The 20,456-nt window shown below is 41.2% G+C and overlaps 1 protein-coding gene across 2 annotated transcripts; it reads right to left on the reverse strand.

Moving 5' to 3' along the window:
• Positions 1 to 10: 10 nt before the first annotated feature.
• Positions 11 to 15,151, reverse strand: METTL3 (methyltransferase 3, N6-adenosine-methyltransferase complex catalytic subunit). 2 transcript variants are annotated; one of them, XM_005900551.2, is made up of 11 exons: positions 14,930 to 15,151; positions 5,511 to 5,728; positions 5,010 to 5,414; positions 3,815 to 3,990; positions 3,031 to 3,247; positions 2,615 to 2,802; positions 2,197 to 2,235; positions 1,924 to 2,032; positions 1,721 to 1,786; positions 1,443 to 1,555; positions 13 to 545 (listed from the first exon to the last, which is right to left on the reverse strand). In XM_005900551.2, the coding sequence occupies exons 1-11, from the start codon at positions 15,027 to 15,029 to the stop codon at positions 434 to 436; spliced, it is 1,743 nt and encodes a 580-aa protein (XP_005900613.1). In that variant the 5' UTR covers positions 15,030 to 15,151; the 3' UTR covers positions 13 to 433. The 2 variants fall into 2 exon arrangements, with proteins under 2 accessions (XP_070234431.1, XP_005900613.1); XM_070378330.1 differs by lacking the exon at positions 1,443 to 1,555 and having other exon boundaries at positions 11 to 545.
• Positions 15,152 to 20,456: the final 5,305 nt, after the last annotated feature.

Raw genomic sequence — 20,456 nt, forward strand, 5'->3', positions numbered from 1 at the left:
AACAGAATAAGCAACTATTTAAAACATGACAGCTCTAGTGATGATAATCTTAAGTGAAACTCAGATCTTACCTTGAGAAATGTCCCAGAGAACCCTTTCTTATCATGTTTATAACACTTAACTGCTGATCAAATCAACATTTTAATGCTTCCCACACATTCATTTAGTTTGAAGCCTTATAGCAACCCAATAAGGCAGGTAACATTTCCCAGTTACCTAACATTCCCAGTTTACATTTATAAGCAATCATACTAAGTTGAGTTACACAAGATCACACACTCTTAAGTGGCAGAGCCAGAACTTGACCTCGAAATCCCAACTACAATACAAACTTTTATTTAAATAAGGGGGAAAAAAAGCTATTGTACAAATATTACTCTTCAGGTGCAGCCTGTAGAGCCATGGCTATGGATGCTTAGGTTCAGAAGTACTTCTATAGATTCTTAGGTTTAGAGATGATACCATCTGGATATCTTTGCTTGAACCGGGCAACCACATCTGGGTCTAGTAGATGGATCCCATCCAGTTGGTTTCCAAGGGTGATCCTGAAGCAAGGGGAAAGACAGGGCAAGCCAAAAATCCTGGAATTTAAAGGCTTAATACTGTTAAAAGATGTGTTCTTTTCATTAAGTCTGCCTATCATCTCAATAGGCTTCTGAATATCTGTGCCAATTCTTTTATAAAGATAGTATATGGTACTAAGGCTGGTAAGAAATTGGGCAAATTCTGATGTTAAAAGAGGCTGGATCTGTACTAATTAAGGGTTAATAACTTACAGCTAACTAGGTCTACATCACAAAGTTATGCTGCCAGTGACTACTCTGGATGAGTAACATGCTAGCAGCATGTCTTTTAAAGCTCTACCTATAGGATGAAAGACTAAAATTGTTGACAGATTAAATAGGTTCTCAGTAACCACCAGGGGGCAGATTCAGTACATGCAGTAGAATAATGAAGAGCTTTAGGGGTGGAGACCTTAAGAGCAGTGTTTAAATCTTAAAAACCTTTTGGTTTTCCAGTGAATGCTGGTCGCTTAAGAATCCTCTGAAGCCCATTTACAGACTAGTGGAAGTGAGGTGACGCTCTGCTGCTGCTGCTACTAAGTCGCTTCAGTTGTGTCCGACTCTGTGTGACCCCAGAGACAGCAGCCCACCAGGCTTCCCCGTCCCTGGGATTCTCCAGGCAAGAACACTGGAGTGGGTTGCCATTTCTTTCTCCAATGCATGAAAGTGAAAAGTGAAAGTGAAGTCGCTCAGTCGTTCCCGACTCTTAGCGACCCCATGGACTGCAGCCTACCAGGCTCCTCGGTCCATGGATTTTCCAGGCAAGAGTACTGGAGTGGGGTGCCATTGCCTTCTCCGAAGGTGATGCTCTACTAACTTATATATTTGACCATAAACAGTTGTGCCCTTGGGGGCTAGCATGTTCTCTGGTCTCCTTACCAGTTGGGTTGCACATTGTGTGGTCGTCCAAATAACTCAATCTTGCGAGTGCCAGGGGACAGTCTTTCAATCATGCCATAGATTTCATCTGGTTTATGACTAGTGGAACGAACCTAAGAAATAAAAGCTCGAGCTACTTTTAAGTTACCCAAGATAGCAATTCTAGGCCTTTCCACTTATGTTTATGATCCCAATGAGAAAACCTGGAATAAGAATATACCTGACTAGAACAGCTGATTTAAAATGTGGCTCTTTGGATGCCTGGGGAAAGCACGTACCTCAGCTACGATCACATCACAATCCAGACCCTGGTTGAAGCCTTGGGGATTTCCTTTGACACCAACCTGCTCACCAGAGAACAGAATGATGAAAAATTTATGAAAGTTTTATGAAACCCCAGTATTTGAACTGTTTCTCAATAAGAAATCAAACAACTCCTATTTTTCGCTCCATCTAATGTATTGGGCCCCCTGCTGCTCACCAAGCAGTGTTCCTTCCCATGGTTCAACCAGTGACCTGTACGGCCTGTTCGAATGATGCGCTGCAGTTGATTTGTCTTCACCCAGATAATTTCATCTACCCGTTCATAACTGTGGGATATAAGAAAAGAATCAGAACTTTAATCAGGCTTTCACAGTTTAAGGATGATACCATCTACTCTACAGAGGCAAGAAATCACAGTATACTCTGAAAGAAGGAAACCCTATCAACTACATATTTCCCTCAGAAGAAAAGAACAGTGATGGCTACTTACCCCCAGAGGTTCAGACATTCTCTGCCCAACTCCATGGCCCTGGAAAGAAATAAGGGTTAAACAGCTACTTCCATGGCAGTATTTTTTCTCCCTTCAAGATATATGTGTTGTTTTCAATAGACATTCGGTGAACATTTACATGCAAGACACCATTGGGGCAAGAGAATGGATCTAAGAATGAAAAGGCAAAACATAGTATCTATTCTCAATGGTCTTACCTTTCACAAGAAACAAATGTAGAGCTAAACAGAATTCATGGTATCATTTGTATTATAAACAGGCATCAGATCTCAGTAGGTAAGAAAGGCTGACTGAGTCATAAGTTTAATAGAGCTAGAAAAACCCAAGATTTTATCCCCACCCAGTACTCACTCTGTACTATATCTGCCCATACCTACATATCTTTGAACTGCATTACCTGCCTGTGACCCAGAGGAAGAGAAAGCCATCATCCTGCAGTACTGGTATGTTGAGCCTGCGCATCTCATCATCTGTCAGGGTCCCATAGGGCAGCTCCATGTGAATATCCCAGGGTGGGTCAGCCATCACAACTGCAAACTTGCCCAAGATACTGACGTCCAGGTAGCGGATATCACAACAGATCCACTGCATGAGGTGGTATTTGGTCATCTTCCCTTCCTTCACTCTCCGATTCATGGCCCCAGTCCCTCTTTTTCCATTGGATTTTCCTGTTCCCTCATATGCTATATATCCCGCTCCATTCCCAATCAGCAAGGGAGATTGCTGATTATGCCTTGCTTTCCTACATGTATGGCTGCTCTACTGAGATAAAGGTCCTTAAGTTGAGGTTAAGTTTTCTGAGCAGACAGGTACCTGAGGTGGGAAGAGTCTATCTGCACTGGAGTCACCTCCAACGCTCTGTGTAAGGGCAAGCTCTTGGCTTGGTGTATGGTCTTTGCTTCCAGGAGCCTCAGAATCCATGCAAGCATCAATTTCATAGTGAACATATTTGCAGGTATCCATGTGGAAACATGTGTTAAGGAAAGAGCAGTCTCCTAATGACTCATCAGTGTGTTTATTGATGATCCGTCTGGGGAAATAGTAAGGGACAGTTGGAATCAATATGGTGTTCCAGTTAGATCCCCCAGTTCAAGTTCTAAACTGTTGCAAAATTTGCAATCTTTCACTATCATCAGAGCTTCCTCTCAGAGTTTTCAGATAAGGAAAGCAGGTGATATTAAAATCTGTAATTTACAATAAAGAAATGTTTTTCAATTCCTCTCTGAGCAAAAACTTAACTTCCTTATGACAGGAATAAAGCTCTGACCTAAGAGGCCAGGTTCTTGTTTCTCCTAAGACTGTCCTTCTAGAGAACTTTAACTTTCCCTGGGGATCAAAGACAGAGATATCCTGCTATTGCAAGAAAAGAGCAATTTTTTTTTTTTTTTAATCTCATATCTTTTGGAGAATGCAGCCTGTATTCCCTCCCATAGAACACTACTTCTGAAAGTGTACCTTCAGAATCTCGAAGTCTTAGACAAACCATATTAAAAGCACTTAATAACAGTATTAAAGACAAACCCAATGAGTGGAAGAACCATGCTTAAAAAATGACTGCTTCTAGAAGACCCAGCCAACCCTCTTCCCCTCAAAAGACCTGAAGTGCAGCTTTCGACAGGGCCGGTCAGCATCACTGGCTTTCATACACTCCTCCTTGGTTCCATAGTCACAGAACTCTTGAACTTGAGCCCGACCTCGTGAGCGAAACTTTTCAACAATGGATTGTTCCTTGGCTGTTGTAGTATTTAGTAACTCTAGGATCTCCTGACTAACCTGGGTGATAGAAGAAACCTTCGTCTGCAAAGGGTTCGTAGATAAAATTAGCCCTTAAACCACCTCTGCAAATTCTACTTGACATCAATGTCCTATGCTGCTGCTGCTGCTAAGTCACTTCAGTCGTGTCCGACTCTGTGCGACCCCAGAGACGGCAGCCCACCAGGCTCCCCCGTCCCTGGGATTCTCCAGGCAAGAACACTGGAGTGGGTTGCCATTTCCTTCTCCAATGCATGAGAAGGGTCAATAAACTACATTAATATGAGAAAACCCAGGAGAAGAGATTTTTCATGGATTTAGTCCTTTCTCACAAATCTGCACTTGGGATGAAATTAAAATATATGCAGAGCAGTTCCTGCTGCTAAGCATTAAGCTAAGCTCCCCTCCCCAGGAAAGCATTCTTTTCAACCAAAACCACTTATATTTAATACGTACTGAAGCAAGACACAGTGCTGATAAGCACTTTACTGTTTGGTTCAGAGCCTAGGCAACAATTCTACACGGTGGGTGGGTGGAGGGGACAGGTGGGAGGTGGTATTCTAGTTAGTCTCACAAATGAAAAGACTAAGCATCGAGAGAATTGTTCAAATTTATACAGCTAGAAATAGGAAATGGCTAATTCATGTGGGTCCGAAATATTCTTCCAAACCAGTGAAAAAGACCCAGTGAAAAAGATTCTCTAAATCCGAGTTCTCAGCATTTGGTGCACTGATGATGTTTTTGGCCAGATAATTCTTTGTGGGTTAACCTACTAAGATTATAGGATGCTGTGCAGCATCCCTTGCCTCTCTACCCAATAGGTATCTGTAGCACTCCTGTGTTGTGACAACCAAAAACGTCTCCAGACTTTGCAAAACGTCCCCTGGGCGTTAGGAGGGAGGGTAATATCATCCTCAGTTGAGAACCACTGCTCTAAACCCTCAATTCTAAGAACTGCTCTTTGCCCCTAGGAGTAAATTCTTCTCAACCAATGCTAAAATTCAAAGTATAAGTGTGAAAACACTTCTATCTACCCCTACCTTCTTGCTCTGTTGTTCCTTAGTAGATTGTTGGTTAAGAAGGCTCTCTATCTCCAGATCAACATCTGAGGCAGCATGTTTTCTTGATTTCTTGGTTGGCTCCTTGGCTACTTCTGATGCTGAAGAGGCCAGACCAGAGGCCAAAGAGCTAGTAAAGGCAGCTGCTGTGGTGGAGTCCTGCTCTGCACGCCGCTTCTGCCCTGCAATAGTCCCTGCTACCTCCCCAGGGCCCTTCTTTTCTGCCACAGCACCCATCATGGCGGAGAGTTTGGAATGATCAGCATAGGTCACAAGAGTGGGATGTGCATCATCTTGTAGGAGACTTCGCTTTACTTCGATCAACTCCTGAGCCGCAAACTTCTGTAGGAGGCTTTCTACCCCATCCTGAGTGGCAGGGGCATCTGGCTAAGGAAGGAAGGCAGGAGGGAAAGTGTTAAAACCCTGACCATGAACTGATGAAAAACAGTGGCAATTCCCAACCTTGCCTTATGATGTCAGTACCGTGGAGATGGCAAGACGGATGGACACAGCATCAGTGGGCAATGTTAGTGACAGATCAGAGAGGTGGTGTAGCAACTTCTTCTCTAATTCAGGGTCTGTAGCTAGTTCAGGAACTGCTGAAGCTGTACTGGGCTTAGGGCCACCAGAAGTGGGTGCAGCAGGTACTGGGCTGTCGCTACGGAAGGTTGGAGACAGTGCTGCCTCTGGATTCCGAAGATCTAGGAGTGAAGAGACGTGAAAATGAAAAAAGGCAACCACTGTCAATCTACACATTCCTCAGGAATTCAGATTTCCAGCATTTACAACACAGTCCTTTCATTTCGTGCAGAAAATTCTCTGACCAGATTTAGCACTAGATACGAACAAAGCTAGTGGAGGTGATAGAATTCCAGTTGAGCTGTTCCAAATCCTGAAAGATGATGCTGTGAAAGTGCTGCACTCAATATGCCAGCAAATTTGGAAAACTCAGCAGTGGCCACAGGACTGGAAAAGGTCAGTTTTCATTCCAATCCCAAAGAAAGGCAATGCCAAAGAATGCTCAAACTACCGCACAATTGCACTCATCTCACATGCTAGTAAAGTAATGCTCCAAATTCTCCAAGCCAGGCTTCAGCAATATGTGAACCGTGAACTTTCTGATGTTCAAGCTGGTTTTAGAAAAGGCAGAGGAACCAGAGATCAAATTGCCAAATCCCCTGGATCATGGAAAAAGCAAGAGAGTTCCAGAAAAACATCTATTTCTGCTTTATTGACTATGCCAAAGCCTTTGACTGTGTGGATCCCAATAAACTGTGGAAAATTCTGAAAGAGATGGGAATATCAGACCACCTGATCTGCCTCTTGAGAAATTTGTATGCAGGTCAGGAAGCAACAGTTAGAACTGGACATGGAACAACAGATTGGTTCCAAATAGGAAAAGGAGTACGTCAAGGCTGTATATTGTCACCCTGTGTATTTAACTTATATGCAGAGTACATCATGAGAAACACTGGACTGGAAGAAGCACAAGATGGAATCAAGATTGCTGGGAGAAATATCAATCACCTCAGATATGCAGATGACACCACCCTTATGGCAGAAAGTAAAGAGGAACTAAGAAGCCTCTTGATGAAGGTGAAAGTGGAGAGTGAAAAAGTTGGCTTAAAGCTCAACATTCAGAAAACAAAGATCATGGCATCCGGTCCCATCACTTCATGGGAAATAGATGGGGAAACAGTGGAAACAGTGTCAGACTTTATTTTTCTGGGCTCCCGAATCACTGCAGATGCTGACTGCAGCCATGAAATTAAAAGACGCTTACTCCTTGGAAGGAAAGTTATGACCAACCTAGATAGCATATTCAAAAGCAGAGCCGTTACATTGCCAACAAAGGTCCATCTAGTCAAGGCTATGGTTTTTCCTGTGGTCATGTATGGATGTGAGAGTTGGACTGTGAAGAAGGCTGAGCACCGAAGAATTGATGCTTTTGAACTGTGGTGTTGGAGAAGACTCTTGAGAGTCCCTTGGACTGCAAGGAGATCCAACCAGTCCATTCTGAAGGAGATCAGCCGTGGAATTTCTTTGGAAGGAATGATGCTAAAGCTGAAACTCCAGTACTTTGGCCACCTCATGCGGAGAGTTGACTCATTGGAAAAGACTCTGATGCTGGGAGGGATTGGGGGCAAGAGGAGAAGAGGACGACAGAGGATGAGATGGCTGGATGGCATCACTGACTCGATGGACAGGAGTCTGAGTGAACTCCGAGTGTTGGTGATGGACAGGGAGGCCTGGCGTGCTGCAATTCATGGGGTCACAAAGAGTCCGACACGACTGAGCGACTGATCTGATCTGACCCTTTATTAAATCACACCCAAGCATTCACTGCTTTGCCAAGATAAATTTTCTGGGATCTGCTTACTCTTTCTATGTTGGGTGAGAAGTATTTCCTAATTTCATTCCTTGCTCTGCTTCAAAGGAAATAAATTAGCAGCTTGGTAGATTTAAATGTCCATACCACCTCCCTTCAGTCACGCTAAATGACAACTGATATAATCAACCTGAATTTATCAAGAATATTTTCACCAACCTAAACTGTGATGAGATCTTTTTGAAGAACTGAGTTCGAGTTTTAATGAATAAAGCCCGCTGGACATCAGAGAGTATAAAAAATGACAGTGTTGGGGGTTATAACTCAAACACAAAAATTTTATAGAACTACTGAAGCCCTGGTCACCAATAATAGTTCCTGAGTATATTCCTATAACCTACTCTAGTACTTCAAAAGCTGGGTAGCCATCACAACCTTAACAAGATTTAAGAAACTCAAATTAGGACAACATATTACCTTTGGGAAAGCCTAATATCTGTGATTATTTATTTAAAATACAAGCGAAATATTAAACATTCAGGATCTATACTGGAATTCTGTTAAATACTATCTAAGTGGCCACGGGGTCACTAGGAGTCGGACACGACTGAGCGACTTTACTTTCACTTTTCACTTTCATGCATTGGAGAAGGAAATGGCAACCCACTCCAGTGTTCTTGCCAGGAGAATCCCAGGGATGGGGAAGCCTGGTGGGCTGCTGTCTATGGGGTCGCACAGAGTCGGACACGACTAAAGCAACTTAGCAGCAGCAGCAGCAGCAAGTGGCCACTAGTTTACATTTAGAGGTATTTTAGTTACTTAGAAATTTCCACTCTAATAGAACTGACTTCAAAAAATTTAGCTCAGAATTCCAAGGAAAATGGAGCTGAACTATACCAAACACCTTACCGGAACAGTTACATTTTAGGAAAATAAGTTATACCCTATGTGGAAAAGAGACTCCACAATTTCATACTAGCTGAAAACATTAAATAATTGACAGAGTTTTTTTCACCTTGCTCACTGATGATTCTTTTATGTTGTGCTGAACCTCAGACTAGAACAAGTTCCTTGTTTTGTTTTGGCAAGGAGGTGTTGTACACATAGAAATCATGGAAGCACTTTGAAGGTCTGGATGGGAAAGTCTGAGAGCAAGCAATCTAAGCTAAAGATAACATATGAAATTTAAGTGACAATTACTATTTAGCTTACTTGGAAGATTACAGGCACAATTCTTACACTGAATAGGATTGAACTGGTAACTACTCAAGTCCCTTGCAACTGAGAGATTCTAATAAATCTGAGCTAAAAATACCCCAATTATAATTTACACTAGTTTCAAACTCTGAGCTTTTAAAAAAATCAGTCAAATTTAAAATTTCTTCAGAAGAAACCAAAAATTTCTTTCATTAAGTAACCTAACCTAGCAAAATTAATGATGAAACCTTATTATTATAGCAGAAAAAATACAAAGTGTTTTAAAATTAGCATTTCAGGCATTACACGCACAGTTTTATACATTATGTACTGACCATTTTAACTCATGATGTATGCTAAAGGGAGCAAATTATATAAGGTATTAAAGAGTTTGAGGGACTTCCATGGTGCTCCAGCGGCTAAGACTCCATGCTAACAATGCAGGGGGCCTGTGTTCGATCCTTGGTTAGGGAACTATATCCTATATGCTGCAACTAAGAGTTTGCATGCCACAACTGAAGATCCCACATATTGCAACATGCCGCATGGAAGACAGAAAATACCGAGTGCCATAACTAAGACCCAGCAGCACAGCCAAATAAATAATTTGACAACAGAAAGAGCTGTGCAGTTTTGAAACTTTTTAATATTTTAGATAAACTATATAAATTATCCATATCCCCCCCTTTATATTTAAACATTACTTGCCAGGTACCTTTAATATTCTTTTGCCATTAGTATGAGTTTTATTTCTTTAATAAAGACCTAAGCACCCTATGCTGCTGCCAAGTCGCTTCAGTCATGTCTGACTCTGTGCGACCCCATAGACGGCAGCCCACCAGGCTCCCCTGTCCCTGGGATTCTCCAGGCAAGAACACTGGAGTGGGTCTCTATTATGTCTTTTTTTAACCACTTAATTATGATTAGCATGTAAAAAGTTGTATATCTTAACATATACAACTCAGTGAGTTTGGAGACAGTCTACACTCATTAAATCATTACCACCACCAAGGCCATAACCGTATCTGTCATTTCCCAAAAGTTTCTTTCTGCTGCCTTTATTATTATTTTTGTGTATCTGGTAAGACCACTTAACACAGGATCTACCCCCTTAGAAAATGTTAAGTATACAACACAGTCCTGTTAACCATAGGCACTACACACTGTGTAAGAGATCTCCAGAACTTATTTATCTTGCATAACTGAGATTCTGTACCCTTTTACTATCACCTCTCCATTTTTCCCCTTCCCTAGGCCTTAGCAATCACCACTCTACTCCTATGACTTTGACAATTTTAGATTCCACATGTCAAATACAATCTAAGTGAGACCATACAGTATTTGCATCTGACTTAGTTCACTTATCATAATGTCCTCCAGATCCACCCATGCTGTCACAGATGGCTGGATTTCCTCCTACTTTTAGCTGTGAAACATCCCATTGCATGTATATTTCATGTTTTCTTTATCCACTTATCCATCAATGGATGTTTAGGTTGCTTCCATATCTTGGCTGTATGTGAACATAAATAATGTTACAATGAGCGTGGATGTGCAGGTATCTCCTTGAAATCCTTATTTCAAATCCTTTGAATTCCTAAAAGTGAAACTGCTAGATCATATGGTAATTCTGTTTTTTTACTTACTGAGGAACTTCCATACTGTTTTCCATAGTGGCTACGCCAGTTTACATTCCCATTATCGGTGAATCAGGATTCCCTTTTCTTGCTAACACTTTTCTTTTTTTTAATAACAAGTTTGAGATGATATCTTATTATGGTTATGATTTGCATTCCCCTGATGATTAGTGATGTTGAACAAGTTTTCAAACACCTGTTGGTCATTTGCATGTCTTCTTTGGAGACCTATTACCTTTTAAATTAGCATATTTTGCTTGTTTCTTGCCCTTCTGACTTAAAAGAAAATAAGTGTTGTCACTGATTAAAGTAAATAGTAAGCATTTTCCATAATTTCAACATTTCAATCAGTGTTTCATTCTTGTTAATGTAATCTAACCCAAATTCTGTTCAGGAACACACTTATTCACTGTCACATTACTTTCCTTTTTGCCACAATGGTTCTTGAGATGCTTGGCTTAAATATGCAATAATACCACATTATTTCCATGATAAACATTTTGTTGATTGAATTTATTTTAAATGAAGTCCAGAATCTAACAGTTCAAAGAATAAAGCAATCTACTTGACATTATTACATCTATTATCATATTTAAAATAACAATGTATAAATTTGGTTGGATCTTAATGCTGGTTAGATGTTTGGTTAGATGTTCATTTTCTACCAACTAGTTTATCAGATTTTTCATGCAAATGTTACATGCTATTTCTAAAATATACTACACGTTTTTTCATGTAAACTTTCAACACCTAGCAGACATTATCTCAGTGAGGAAAAGCACTGACTTTGTTCCGATGTTAATATCATTAAGTTGAAAATGTACTTTTTATAATTCACCTACTGATACTATGAAGACTGTAATATAAACATTTCTTACAATTTTTGCTTTCTCTACTAACAAAATTTATATGTTCTTTGAGTTATGTTTAATGACTTTTTCTTACAGCAAGAACTCTATGATAAAGAACCACTTTAACATATATTTTCAATCCCTAGAATTGGATACAAATCTTTTTTTCTTTTTGGTAATTTGACCAATACTTAAGTTTTAATACAGTTCTGTGATTCTGGTTATGAATCCTTATGTTAGTAACACCTCCTGGGAGTATTCTTTTCATTGCATTCAGGACATGGAGCTGAAAATAGCTCTTTTAAGGTTACTAGGAGGAGGAGGCTCACATTTAATATTTGGAACAAAATTTAACAGCTGATTAATGTAACTGTTATTTATAGATGGGCTTGAGCCACTCTGAATTCCCTGAAGTCAAACACAAATTTGTGCACAGATACACAAATTTGGGCGAAAGATTCCAACCCTTTATCATTCTTAAAATGGGTTATGGGCGGAAAATAATTAGGAATCCCTGAGTTCCAACTCCTTCAGAAAGTATCCGTTCAGTTATTAATTCAGTACATTTATTGAGCACTTCCATTATGCTGGTAACTATGTTGATTCTCCACTTCTAATCTAATGAAAAATATAATGTGTTGGGCTCAGCAAAGGAATACTTAATACTTGAGTTTTAAGAGCTCTGTTGAAGATAGATAAAATACTAGCTTGAAGACATAAAAATATGGCCAGATTGTGAACTTGCTGACCTCTAAAACATGTCAATATCCATATTCACATCTTCAATTCCATTGATGAAATACATTGAGCAGTTCACATATTCACTATGTGCTAAGCTGCGCCATGTATGGATGTGAGAGTTGGACTGTGAAGAAAGCTGAGTGCTGAAGAATTGATGCTTTTGAACTGTGGTGTTGGAGAAGACTCTTGAGAGTCCCTTGGACTGCAAGGAGATCCAACTAGTCCATTCTAAAGGAGATCAGTCCTGGGTGTTCTTTGGAAGGACTGAGCTAAAGCTTAAACTCCAGTACTTTGGCCACCTCATGTGAAGAGTTGACTCATTGGAAAAGACTCTGATGCTGGGAGAGATTCGGGGCAGGAGGAGAAGGGGACGACAGCGGATGAGATGGCTGGATGGCATCACCGACTCGATGGACAGCATGAGTTTGAGTGAACTCCAGGAGATGGTGATGGACAGGGAGGCCTGGAGTGCTGTGGTTCATGGGGTCGCAAAGAATCGGACATGACTGAGCGACTGAACTGAACTGAACTGAAGCTGCGCCAAGTTTATTTTGTTTCAATTAATGAAATAAACATTTATTGAAAGTAATAATCCTCATTTCAGAAATCTACTTTATTCTATGGAAAACAGTGTGGCAGCTCCTAAGCAAATTAAAAATAGAATTACCATATGCTCCAGCAATTCCACTTCTGTTATATGTCCAAAAAAGTTGAAAACAGAATCTTGAAGCGATAACCTGTTACACCCGTATTCACAGCAGCATTATTCACAATAGCCAAAATGTGGAAGCAACCCTCAAGTATCCGCCAATGGATAAATGGATAAAGAAAATGTGGTATATACATACAATGGAATATTATTCAGCTTTAAAAAGGAAGGAAATTATGACACGTGCTACAACATAGATGAACCTTGAGGATGTGCTAAAGGAAATCAGTCAAACACTTCATGATTCCATTTTCACAAGGTATCTAGAGTAGTCAAACTCACAGAAACAAGGTAGAATGGTGGTTGCCAGGGACTGGGATGAAGGGAAAATAGTGAATTCCAGTTTTGCAAGACAAAAGAATTTTGGAGACTGGTTGCACAACAATGTGAATATATATCACACTATCAACTATACATTTTAAAATGGTTAGATGGTATTTTATGGTATGTGTACTTTTGCCATAATTTTTTTTTAAGTTATACCTTAAAAATGCCAAGCTAACAAAGGTCTCCCAGTGATTCTTTGTTCATAATATTTTGCATTTATTAATGACATGGATACATTTCAGTTTATTTAAATATCCTTGTCTTTTAATATTGAGCTCAGCAGTAAATAATTAAGTATCAGATTTCAGTAACCCTATAAAAATATAGATGTGGTAAGAACATTTTTATTTCCTGTGAGAAAAGAACTAAATGATCTGAATTTTCATGTAGCCTTTGGTTATATCTTACATGACAAACTGGTTAAGAGAGTGTTTCACAATGTTTTCCTGAGAATCCTAACCCTTAAAGAAACAGATTCTTTGGAATAACCAAAATAACTCAATGGAAGAACAATGATAGGCTGGCTGACTTAATTTGTGTGTTTCATCTCTACCTATCCCCTAAAGACCAAATAGGCCCATCAAAGCTCTGGGCTAGAAGGTAATATATGTTTAATCACAAACTCAAAAACAATTTTACAGGAATCTAAATTATATCAAGTGGCTATACTAAAAGTCTTAACCATATTTTATTAAGTGGATGTACAAATCAAGAGATATTTATATTCCAAAAGAATACTTATGTTCAAGGGAGAATAGATCTTGCTTTCAAAATTATTAAACATGCTCAGCAAGGACCCTGATGAAGTTTTCAGACTCTAGTGGTTGGATTTGCATACAGCACAAAGTTTGGTTAATACCAAAGTGTGGTTAATACCATGTAAAAGTGAAGTGGAATTTCTATTAATTAATCCTTGGTAATATGACTTGCACTTCTTCCTCTACTTGCTCTGCCCTCTTACCATCTCTTTAGTTATTTAAGTCCTATATAGCCACTGAGACCAAATTCCAAGTGTCAACTCTTCCATGATGCCTTCACTGACTAGACTGACTCTTGTTAGTTCTACCTTCACTATGCTCATTGTGGAATTAATTCATTTGGCATTTTACATATACCATCGTGTATTTCTGACTTCTCCTTTATTCCCAACTAAATTTTAAACTCCTTGAGGGCAGGGACACGGTCTAATTTTTGTCTAACTAGACTCATGTAGATACTCGATAGATGTCCACTTATTTTGGTGTAAGAGTCCTGCCAAGGCATCTTTTAGTTTCAAGGGCCAGAATACAAGTGCATAGACCTAATATACTTCAACACAAGATTAAGAAATGGACTCGGGTATACTGATAAACAATGCAAGTTGCCACAAGAGTGGTACGTACTCATTATCCTTGCAGATCTTTAATTGATTTGCTTTAGATAATTAAGTGTTTGTGTAGGGGATGTGGTATGAGTAGACAATCTTTTGAGGTTCCTTCAAGTTTTAAGACTGTGACACGGGTCAATAGGAGGGGAGAAAAAGTTTCAAAACAAATGTTTTCAGATTCCTGCTCGGTGTGTAAATGGCTAAACCAATGCCACTTCCTTTTACTCATTCAGCAACATCGAGTGCCAACTCTGTGAGGACCACTGAACTGGGCACTGTAGATATAAAGGCTCAGTACTTGTTCTCACGGTGCCCAGAATCGCAAAGAAACGACCAATACAAAGCAATTGCTATAACCAAGGGAAGAACAAAGCGCTATGGGAGTTAACCATAAAAAGGGACTTGCTGCTTCAAGGAATAGGGGCTGAAAGGCCTAGCAAACGGGACGCTCTCGTAGACTTAAGAAACGTCAGTCAACGAGACGGGGGGACGCGAAGATGCGAAGGGAGCTTCCGACCTGGGAAAGAGAACTGGAGGAACCAGAGCCCAGGGTGAGAAGAAGCCGCTACTACCTGCAGGAAAATGAAGCATCTGTGCTGCTGAGGGGGAAGAGAACCGGAACCAATGTATGAAGCGTTAAAGAAACAGACGTTTGAGGAAAGGCACCAACTCGGGAGCTTTTTTCTCCAGGGTTCCCTCAAGCCCTCTCTAGCAAGGCATCGGCCCCAACAACCCCGCGCCTCACCCAAGTGCCCCGAGTCCTGCTTCCGCCTCCGCTGCAGCCTCTCCCGCAGTGAGTCCAGCTGCTTTTTGTGGGCCTGGATAGAGCTCCACGTGTCCGACATTTCAGTCTCGTGGCCCGGCCACGTCTCCAACTAGGCACGGCGGACTAGCGCTTCCCAGTTCTGGCTTCAAGAAATTGCCTAACTCTCTCACGCGGACACCCTCAAGGCTAGCCGGAAAGAGATCCCAGCAGATGCTATGGAGGGAAAGTCACTTCCGGTTTCCCTCTCCCTTTGAAGCTGAAATGAGAGCCACCATAAGTGTTGGCAGAATGGCAGATATGTTTTTTACAGGCGCTCTTTCGCGCTTCCGGGTGCGTTGAGGCTGTGGTTGCCGTGTTGGTGTCTGGCAAAGCTGCCATGTTGCTTATAGCCGCGCATGCGGCCATGTGGAGTATTAGGAAATGCGTCCGAGTGCGTTAAGGCGGCGCTCCAGGGCAGCGTGTGTAATCCCGATTTTTGAAATGAAGGATCACTAATTACTTTGGACAGTTTGACACTAGCATACCTTTGCCACTAAAGATGTAAGTTCATGTTTCCGTGCTGCTGCTGTTTCCGTGCACTTGTTTACAAAAATATACCACTACGTATGCTTCTTTGAGGGAAGAGGACTGATGGGACAGAGATACTGTAAAGAGATTCAGTTCAGTTAGTTCAGTCGCTCAGTCGTGTCCGACTCTTTGCGATCCCATGAATTGCAGCACGCCAGGCCTCCCTGTCTGTCCATCACCAACTCCCAGAGTCCACCCAAACCCATGTCCATCGAGTCGGTGATGCCATCCAACTATCTCATCCTCTGTTTGTCCCCTTCTCCTGGTGGCTCAGAGGTTAAAGCGTCTGCCTCCCATGCAGGAGACCTGGGCTCGATCCCTGGGTCGGGAAGATTCCCTGGAGAAGGAAATGGTAACCCACTCCAGTATCCTTGCCTGGAGAATCCCATGGACAGAGGAAGGCTGGTAGCCTACAGCCCAAGGGGTCGCAAAGAGTCGGACATGACTGAGTGACTTCACTTTCACTTTCCTCCTGCCCTCAGTCTTTCCCAGCATCAGGGTCTTTTCCAATGAGTCAGCTCTTCACATGAGGTGGCCAAAGTATTGGAGTTTCAGCCTCAACATCAGACCTTCCAATGAACACCCAGGACTGATCTCTTTTAGGATGGGCTGGTTGGATAAAGAGATTACATATACGTATTCTCACTATTATACCAAATCTACAAGTATCATATGTAATACGTTAAAGTAGATTCTTCAGGGAACTCTCAGGCGGTCCAGTGGTTAGGAGTTCACACTTTCACTGCCCAGTACCCTGTTTGATCTCTGGTAGGGGAACTTAAGATCCTCACAAGTTGGGGAAGGTGGGGGCTAGGTGGGGGGAGGCTAAATTAATAAGTAAAAGTAAGATCGACTCCTCAGAGCGGGTACTAGGGGACTTCTGAGGTTCTGGTTGTGCTGCATTTCTTATTGTGGGCATGAACACGTTGTTTAAGAAAATCATCGGAGCCAAACAGTTTGGTATGTGAAATTCTCTGTATAGTAAACTTAAAAACTTTTTTTTTTTTAATGGGATCCTCTGAATGGAAGTATTTGGGAACCATTGATTTATCAACTCTGTGGAATGCCAAACACTACCAGAAAGAACAGCTTCAGAAGGCATGGCCCCTGTTTTCAGAGTCTCTGGTCTGGTAAAGGAGCCAAAACCGACCCCCTTTACTGATATTGAACCATCTTTGCAACGTAAGGCAGCATGAACATAGGCTTAAAAAACAAACGTGACTGCAAAGAAGGGAGGACATTCCAAGCCCAGATGATCCAAGATGGCATTGGAAAGAAGGTGACATCAAGATTCAGGCTTGAAATGACAGCTAGGACTTAAGTAGGTGAAGTATAAGAAAGAATTCCAGACTAAGAACATGATAAAAGCGAAGGTCTAGACTCGATGTAGGAAAGCATGGTGTATGCCATGTTGAACCAGATTAATTTGGCTAGAACACAGAAAATTATATTTGGGAATTTGGGAGAATATTTGTTTCTATATTTGAAGCTAGATTGCAAAAGGTACCTGTTACCTTGCAATTTATTCAGAATACAACAGGGGACATTTTAAGATTTGCGTATAGGGAATATTTTAGGGGAGCTGATATTTTGGTTGAATTGAGATGGGGAAAAAAGTTTAGAGATAGGGGAAATGATTAGCAGCCTATGGTAACAGTTTCATCATAGAATCTTTAAGTCAGAAGCCATCTATGGATAGTAATGGAAAGGAAGGGATGAAAATGAAGAGGGATTACTAAGAAGAAAGATGTACGTATATTGGAATGTGGCGGTTTCATTCATTTATTCAGCAAATATTTACTGAGTGACCAATTATGTGCTAGGTACTGTGCAGATTTAGTAGTGATCAAAATATTCATCTCCATTTCATTTTCTGAATTTAATTTGCCTTGTGTTCCTTTAAGCATTGAAATGCAGGACACGGAAATGAATATGGGCTCATATGAGCATCTCTGGACATTTAATTTTTAGGATTATACTAATTAGAAGGAGAAATGGAATTTCCATGACAGCCATGGTTAAGAATTGGCCTTCCAATGCATGGGACACAGGTTTGATCGCTGGTTAGTGAACCAAGATCCCACATACTGTGGGCAACCAAACCCACGTGCGGCAACTAGAGCGCCTGCATGCTGCAACGAAGACTCAGTGCAGCCTTGAAAAAAAAGAAGCAAAAATGCTATCTTACCTAGCAGAAATACTCTTGGTGAAGTTGGCTGATCACAAGAGACTACTTCTAAGGGACTGCTCTACCTAAGGGGTTTTGCTTTCTTTAATAAACCTGGTTCTAACAACGACCCTCAAGAAAGTTGACAAAGGATGCTTTTGCACTTTCATTTAGGATATATTCTGTGTGACCCTATGTTTAGATGCATGCATTATTACTAAAGGAAGATAATCCCATTATTGCTCTATTAGAGAGCTGTTAGAGTTAATTGTTCACAAATCTGAATCCCTCACTTACTGTAAGATCACTCTTTCTTTCAAGGTCCTTAACACATAGAAATGAAATATGTAGTAACTATATAGCAGTAAAATGAAGTAGTCCTGGGGGAGAAAGACAGTATTGGATATAGCTTTGCAGAAGCTGAAGAGGGTTGATTCATCTCAAAGACAGATTTCCACAGGTCATCCCTTTAACTTATAAGCATTTTTGTCTAAGGAAGAATTTGTCTAGTGGAAGAGATTCAAGCTCTGGTAGAATTCAGGATACGCATGACCTGAATTGCCTCCTCTCACCTACAGAGGAAGCCAAAGTGGCAGTACAGGTACTCCTGAAAGTCAGCCAAATTAAGGGGAGCTCCCAGAAGTTTTTACTTTAACATTCACTTTTTAAACTATTACAGTAATAAACCGGGCAAATTTTAGGAGCACAAGAGGACCACTTAGCATGATCTGCTTATAGAGGGATTTTCTTCTAGAGGCCTCAGGACCAGTTTTCAGCTCAAAAGAAAGCCACTGCTTTCTTATCTGGGCCCCCTCTTCGCCAGTCTGCATACAACTATGAGCAGTGCAGAGAGGAGGACTGACTCTCACCCAGACCTCTTCTAGTCCAAAGACTGAAAGCCTAGTTGTGAGCAGATAATTGCTGCAGGCACTACATCTCCTAACTTTCTGGTAATCTCCTTATCTGCTCTGGTAGTGTTCAGAGTTAGCCACAACAGTAATGGCTCCCATCCCACATACCCTTATGCAGTGTGACTGTCACTCTTCCCAATGAGGGTAAAAACAAGGTAAAGCTTGTTTTTCTCCTTTTGAATCTGAACTGGCCTTCTGACTAGCTTTGGCCAAGAGAAAGTGGCAAAGATGATATTCTTTGAGTTTCAGATTCTAGGCCTTAAGAAGCCTTGCAGCTTCTGCTTTTGTCATCCTAGAGAACTAGGCCTTTATGGAAGTCCATTTATCCTAATAGCTAAACCACTTGAAGAGAGAGTGAGGGAGAGGGAGAAAAAGAGAGAGAGAAATTCTAGAGATTGAAAGATGTCAAAAAGAGATCCTGGAGAATGAAAGACTCTAAGGAGAGAGGTTCCAGCATTCCAGTCATTCAGCTGAGGGGCCAGAAGTGAGTGAGGCCATCTTGGATCCTCCAGCCCAAATTGAAGCTGCTGAGTGAGCTCAGCCCTCACCACCTGGAACACAAACAAGCCATCCTAGCTGAAGGCTGTTCAGACCCATGGACTCACAAGCTAATACATAATTATTTGTAAGACCCTAAGTTTTGGATGGTTTGTTACATAGCAACGGGTTACTGTATCATCCACAGTATTGACCAAATAGTACACTTCCTAAGTGGTTCTTTGGTCACATGTTTTCTTTCTTCACTTTTGTCCTTACTCAGATTTTAAAATTATATAATCAAAAGCATAATGTCCATTGGGGCTAGTAAATCTGTTGTTAAACATTAAGAAAAACAAGGAAATGTAAAGGGAAGTCAAAGCTGGGTCTGAGGGAAAGTCATGTGAGATCTCTTCTGGGAATCAGGAGATAGATGTTTACTAAGAAGTTCCAGGGACAGTAAACCAGAATCCTAGGAGTAGAAATTGTGAGAGACGAAAATGTGCCAATAGAATTGAGACCTTTTTGAGGGGTGACACAGGTTGAAATCTGGGAGAAGCTGATGCTGAGACAAAGGAGTGTAAAAGTTTTATTGGGAAGTAACACTTGTTAAAAAAAAAAAAGTGAGGAGGAGGGGTGAAGAAAGTGGGATTGGGTTGGGAGAGCTGTCCAAAGCTATCAATGCTGCAGCTGTGATAGTGGCTGCCAGACCACTGGGGAGTTCCATGGTAAGAACTGTACATTAGTCCCATGTTCCCTGGCAATGGCTAAGCCCTATACCACCCACCACCTTGCTTAGTCTTTGACCAGGGGCTGGAGAGGACAACTGGAGGCTGTCCAGGCTCCTTTTGTTGGTCACTCCGTGAAGCTTGTGGGATTTTAGTTCCTTCAACCAGATATCAAACCTGGCCTTTGGCAGTGAGAGCAGAATCCTCACCAGTGGACTGCCATGGAATTCTCTAACCAGGTTTCTTGAAGCTAGGTAGCCAGTTCTTTCTTGAAGGGACATCTTGGAAGTAGCACGTATCTGTTTCTGCCAAAGGGGACTTGATGTACCTTATATAGGTTTTTACATGGTAACTCCATTTGTCCTTAGGTCGTCATATGGATTCTGTTAATTTATTTCAGCATGGTTATTATGAAAGCTGAATGTAAGAGAACTGTATGTCCCCTCGCCTTTCTCTATCTTTGTATCATCAGTTAGTCATTTCCCTTTCTGGAATCCCACAGGCCACTGTGTCTTAGCACAGTATTTGCTACCACCATATAAAAATATGTTTACATTTTCCCTCTTCTTTTACTGAGCTCCCTTTGGGGCATAAGTATGTCTTCTTTACCTTTTACCTACCCAGCACTTGGTCTCTGAAACAAATCCTCAAAATTG

Source organism: Bos mutus, chromosome 10 (assembly GCF_027580195.1).
Source record: "Bos mutus isolate GX-2022 chromosome 10, NWIPB_WYAK_1.1, whole genome shotgun sequence".
In the NCBI taxonomy this organism is placed as follows: Eukaryota; Metazoa; Chordata; class Mammalia; order Artiodactyla; family Bovidae; genus Bos; species Bos mutus.

What these genes read in the sequence shown, in the direction of transcription:
- METTL3 (XM_005900551.2), bottom strand. Translation starts at nt 15,029, where the DNA reads ATGTCGGACACGTGGAGCTCTATCCAGGCCCACAAAAAGCAGCTGGAC. An exon ending in GCAGGACTCGGGGCACTTGG is followed by an intron (nt 5,729 to 14,929) that starts GTGAGGCGCGGG and finishes CTTCACTCCTAG; the next exon opens with ATCTTCGGAATCCAGAGGCA. An exon ending in CACAATGTGCAACCCAACTG is followed by an intron (nt 546 to 1,442) that starts GTAAGGAGACCA and finishes CCCTTGCTTCAG; the next exon opens with GATCACCCTTGGAAACCAAC.